Here is a 6,050-nt window from a genome sequence, read left to right on the forward strand (position 1 = left end):
CAGGAGTCACAGCCAGGAAGAAGGTCCACAGAGGCCCCAAAGGATGCTCTCCCTGGGGTTTAGCAGGAGTCACAGCCAGGAAGAAGGTCCACAGAGGCCCCAAAGGATGCTCTCCCTGGAGTTTAGCAGGAGTCACAGCCAGGAAGAAGGTCCACGGAGGCCCCAGGCAACCCCCCCGGGGGATGGCTGGAGCCAAAGTATGAGGGAAAACCCAAAGATACAGCAGCTTCCGGGGCAGAAGACCAAGCAACCAAAAGGGAAAAAAGCTTTGGATTCCAAGCACCAGGAGAAATCTGTCTCAAGATGCAGTCCAGTGAATTGGGACTGCCCATGGTGTAAAGCCATGAATTTTTCATGGCGCAAGGCCTGTTATAAATGCAAGAAAGTCTGTGTGGCAGGTGAGAGTAGAGGCCGGGACCCAGGACAAATTTACTGACTTCAAGAAGGTAAGTAAGAATGAAAACACTCCAAAGGAAAACCAATTTCCCAAGACCCTCTTCTGATCAAAAAGTAACTTATTTACTTCACAGAAAATGTGAAAACCAAAATTATTGTAGAGAAAGTTAAATAAAACAGTCCATTATTCCATTACCGAAACTAACAACTTTTTATCATTGTGGGTACTACATACGTAAATACACACTCCTTTCTGGTTTCTTATTAACCTCCTTTTCCTGAATATGCCATGTCTTTGGGAACAGCCATGTGGTTTTTGAGTTATAACTATATTGAATTTTAGGAGCACCGCTCTTCCTTCAAAATGCTATTGTTCCTTTGTAAACTACAGTGTTCATGTTTGCTTCTTGTTTTTAAGTTTTATAGGTGAGGGCCTGTTTTTGTGTCTCTGAGCCCCAAGAACTTGTTTGTTGCTGAAGAAGCTGAACCCGTCCCATTAGAAGATTTCCCAAGAGTCTAAAGAAATCACACCTTGATTCCAGCTGACCCGCACCTCATTGAGACCCCCCATTGGCTGGAACTGAGAAGAGTGAGAAGAAGTCATGGAAGAAGAGATGCTCTGGCACTCAGTAGGGGGGCAGGGAAGGCAAAACAATTTTGTTAGAATGTAATTTCTCTGTTGGGATTAATTTGGGAGAGTTGGGGGGGTGTTGCAGTATTAAATTCTATAGATGATAGCAAATTTGATGGATTACATTTAATTCACTAAACAAATAGTTATTGTCTAGTATGTATTAGGAGCTAGACTTATATGTTAATATCTGGTGCACACATTATAACTTGATTTGGTGAGTTTGGTTAGATAACAGGAGAGAGCCTAATTTGGGATGCAAAGTATATCAGGAGGATGTCTTTGCCTGGCATACAGCGTGATTTTCTGGTAAACCCAACTGAAATGACATCCAGATATATGTATATATATATTTAAAGATTTTATTTATTTATTTTTGAGAGAGAGAGCATAAGTGTGGGGAAGGGGCAGAGGGAGAAGCAGACTCTCCCCCTGAGCCGGGAACCCGATGTGGGGCTTGATCCCAGGACCCTGGGATCATGACCTGAGCCAAAGGCAGGTGCTTAACCCACAGAGCCACCCAGGCGCCCCACATCCAGATATTTTTGCAGTTCTGGGAGTAACATCAGGGACTTCCATGAAAGGACTTGAGTCACTGAATTGCTCATCTCACTGTTCACAGGTAAGACAAATGAGCAGTGGCAGAGATCAGGAAAGTGGCTTCATGAAAGTGCAGGTGGGACTTTTCTGATACTCTGTTGATTTCTTCCTTTGAGAGGGACAGCTATCTTCCTGATTGCCTGAATGACCGCTGGGTGACTTAAAGACAGTACTTGAGAGAGTGTTGGCTACACACTCGAGCCCGCAGCTTTGGACCACCACCATCCCAAGCTCCTTTCCAGTCAAGAGTGGATGAAGAACAAAATGGATTCCAAGGGTGGACATCATGCTGTGGATGGTGCTTCTCCAATAAGATTAAAAAAGAACTGGACTGAGAGAAGCCCTTTTGGGAATGCCCTGGGCCCCTTCTCTCCCATTTGGTGTGTTCTTTGCAGGCTCTCTGCTCCCCCGAGGCAGGTGGAGCCCAGGGGGTGGGAAGTTAGATGGTCTCCAGTCTGAACGAAAGGTGTCCTCGAGTTCCCCCATGAAATCCCAGCTCACCAAGCTCAGCCTCTGTCAGAGGTTTCCTGAGTCTAATAATAAAGAGTGTGCACTTGCCTGCTGTGTCTTCTGTGTGGTGTGCATCTCGGGGCAGGTTTGCTCCAGGGCGGCAGTTTAAACCCACATCTTCCCACCATCCCACCGAGGTGAAGGAAAGTTCGAGCTCATTCACCATTAGAGGGCCTCTCCTCTTCCAGCAAGTTACCCAAGATTGGGAGGGGGAGGAGCTTCTGTGGGGCCTTCAATCCATTGTGAACGTCCCTGCTCCCCTCACTGTCCGAGTCCACATGGTCCTTTGAAGGTGGGCATCTCCGCTGCTCTTGGGCCCGTGGGGCACGGGAGGGGAGGTGGGGACGGGGCTTCTGTTTAGGCTGGGAACCCGGATGCCTGGTGTCCAGCTTCCCTATGTGCACCAAGAAGCCATTTCCCTGAGGCCCTGTCTCCTAGGGGTCCAGTGAGCAGGAATTTCCCTCCTATATTTCTGCCTTGCAAGGCGCTGTCCCCTCCTATGCACAATCCCATCAAGGGGCTCAGGATTCTGGAAAATAGCCAGGTTTAGATGGCCTGTTAATAAGACAAATGTTCCCCGAGGCAAACGGGGGTGGAACCTGGCTGCCTGCTTGTTGTAAGGACAGGGGATGGGGCAGAGAACTGACCTTACCCCACCGGCTTTCTCTCTCTCCTCACTCCTGGTAACCGGGAGGCCTTGTTTACTAGTGGGGAGCGCTGGGGAGGAAGAGGACCATCAAGGGACATCAACCTAAAGCTAGGTTTTCTGGGCTAGGGGCTGGTTTTGTGATATTCCTGTGTGTGCCGATAGCTCCCTGGAATTTTGGGAAGTTGATACACAGATGGGACTTGGGCATTTTCCAACATAATCCACCTTGATGTACTAGCAGGTCACTAGATCTCACTACGGTTGCTTTATTTATGGTTTCAAATGGGCTCTGCTGTTTGTTGGCATGCCTCTAGGTCTGCATGAAAGCAGACTCACCCTGTGCATAGCTTTTATATAGTTTATTATTATTATCACAGTCTTTCCGGGTTGACAATTTCCAAAACAACCTGAATCATTAAGGTTGTCAAATCACTACCTTTTTTCTGGGCCGGGTACACACAAGAAATGGTAGCGGTTTCTGAGACAAGAACCTGGGCTTTGGAATTAGAGAGACATGAGTTTGGATACTTGTGCTGTTATTCACTAGCTGCGTGACCTTCAACAAGTTGCTGAACTTCTCTGAGCCCCCAACAAATGGGTTGTTCCTTTCCCTACCCTCAGGATTCTGCTCTTGGTGCTGTGGTGATGAGTACAAGGCATTGTTAATGATGGCAAGAGATACCATTGAGTGCTTACTGTGTGCCAGGTGCTCTAAGCACATTACCCTTTTTGGTGACTGTAAGGTATGAATAGGTACCCATGTTAGTAGTTCTTCAAAGTGAATATGATTACCCCCGTTTTACAAATAGGGTAACTCAATACCCAAAGTTGGGAATTGGTGAAGCCTGGCTTCAAAATGAAATTGTACAGGCTCCAGTGCCTCTGCTCTTTCCATTATATCACTGTACCTTAAACTTTTACCCTTACTGAGTAATACATTTGCATGTCACATGGGTCATCAATGCCTAAATCCAGCGACAGGATTGTAATGGAGAGACTTGGAGGCATAGTAACAGTCCGGTGGTCATTGTCATGCTGCTCTTTAAGAATTTCTCAAGCTTTGTGACAAGTGCCCAGCTTGGCTGCCAGCGAGCAGGACCACTTACTATCTCTAGACTGCAGAACCAAGAGGGTGCTGGTGGTAATTTAGGCAGTGGAAGCGATTTGTATTCGATTCAGCAGACTGGCCTTATGAAAAGTTTATATATAGCCGAGTTCAATACTGTTAAGATAGAGCCCATCTTGACTGCTTCTCGGAAGTCTGTCTGAATAACTCAGCGTCGGTTTTAGGTGGATAAGGTACCAGCTATAACAGCCTAATATACATGCAGGTATACTTTTCAGCGAGGAAGGAGGCGGGAAAGGAGACTTCAAAAGCTTCACATTTGTGTTGCAAAATGGGGAATAGAATTAATGTTTTCTAAATCATGGTACTAAATCTATGACAGAGTGGCAAAGAAATACATAATTTCCTTATCGTGTGCTTTGTAAAGTCTCAACACCAAACGATAGCAGATTCTTATTATGTGGTGCAGGCACTGTGCGTAATGCCCGTGAGTGTTTCTCTCACTTCTAGCTCATGATGGAGTGATTGCATCCACTGGAACTAAGCCTCACATGAACTTAAGGATCCTGAAACAATCCTGGCCTGTGACCTTATGAGGTTGCAGTTGAACAGAATTTTCTCATTGACAGTGCTTGTTCTTTGGCACTTAAGACAAGTGTTCAAGACCACGATGGAACAGGCATAGGAAGCACTGCCGCACTGAGTATCTGTACCCCCAAGGGACCTAGTACAGTTCCTTGAGTACAACTTCCTATTTGGTTCATGCCAGAAGCACTCTATTCAATGAGCCTAGGAATCCCTCCAGTAGGTCAGATCCTGCACATCTAGCCCAACTTCTCTGGGGCATAAAGCAATTGTAAAAAAGGATCATATACTCTTCCTTGTGTCAATTTTAGAGGGAAGAATGCCAGTAGGAATCCCTAGCTTTTTAATACTTTATAGATCAAGCAAAGAACATGCATATAGAGAAGGCTTTGGATGTGCCGCGCACTGTGTTAGACAACGTGGAAGTCATTACTATTGTCCTCTATAATCTCCTGTTCTGTTAGAAGAAATACGACAAATATACACCAAACAGTAGTCATCAGCCTTTTCATCAATTATTCAATCATATTTTCTGGCCTGGAGATGTCAGTTTTCAAAAAGTTCCTGTATATCAAACAGTATTATATAATATGTGATTATTTTCTCATTTAAAATTAAGAAAGCATGTATATCTCTAAGGTTCCCTCACACAAACTTGATGTACTTCCACCTAAAAGCAGTAATTTGTCATTTAAGTTTAGGATTTTGTGGGGATTTAGTGACTATTATTATCACTATTATTATTACATGCAGCCTAATCACAGGCAAATGGACCATTTTACTAGGCTCTTTGTAATAGCGACAATACCTTAGAATCCATCATTACCACCTTCTTCAACTTCTCTGAACTTTGAGGACGCAAATTAGGAACAATTTCTGTAGAAAGCTAGTAGTTTTAATACATATTAAATACCAGTAAGTGTTGGGGCGCCTGGGTGGCTCAGTCGTTAAGCGTCTGCCTTCAGCTCAGGTCCTGGTCCCAGGGTCCTGGGATCGAGCCCCGCATCGGGCTCTCTGCTCCGCAGGAGGCCTGCTTCTCCCTCTCCCACTCCCCCCTGCTTGTGTTCCCTCTCTCGTTGCGTCTCTCTGTCAAATAAATAAAAAAATCTTAAAAAAAAAAAAAAAAGGAAATGTCTTTAAAAAAAAAAAAATACCAGTAAGTGTTAAAGGATTAAAAAAAATACACGTTGAGTATGTATTTGGGGTTGCAAAGCTTCCATGATAGCCAGATGGTTTCAAATTGTGCCCCAGTCAACAGAAAAAGTTGTTGAGAAAGTTAACTTTGTTTTACTTTGAAATAATATGCAGTATTACAGCTTCACTTGTGATATTCTCCAGCTCTTTGCTTTCTTCATTCTACACTACCTTACAAAAATAATGGTGCACAAGGCAAAAAAACCTGTGATTACTTTTGTGGTAGGCAGCATTTAACCTTACCCCAGTGTTTATAAAGTGATGACAAAGAGCTCTCTGAGGGTTTTGTCTGTAAGTAAAAGTTTTAGGATATTTAATCTCATTTCTTTTTTGCTTGATATATATTTACTTTGATAATTTCAGTGACCATATTGGCTTCAGGAAAGAAAAAGACTGAGCAAGGATTGAAAATTTCATAC

At 44.2% G+C, this 6,050-nt stretch overlaps 1 protein-coding gene across 1 annotated transcript in view; it reads left to right on the plus strand.

Moving 5' to 3' along the window:
- The window catches only part of TEX13D (TEX13 family member D), a 2,431-nt gene extending 1,995 nt beyond the window's left edge, over positions 1-436 (plus strand). The window contains exon 2 of the mRNA XM_035005602.1: positions 1-436. This exon is cut by the window's left edge and continues 280 nt beyond it. Within this exon, the coding sequence (XP_034861493.1) occupies positions 1-436 (436 nt within the window).
- The last annotated feature ends 5,614 nt before the right edge of the window (positions 437-6,050 follow it).

This window comes from Mirounga leonina, unplaced genomic scaffold, assembly GCF_011800145.1.
Source record: "Mirounga leonina isolate KUSES-001 unplaced genomic scaffold, KU_Mleo_1.0 Mir_101664, whole genome shotgun sequence".
Lineage (NCBI taxonomy): Eukaryota > Metazoa > Chordata > Mammalia > Carnivora > Phocidae > Mirounga > Mirounga leonina.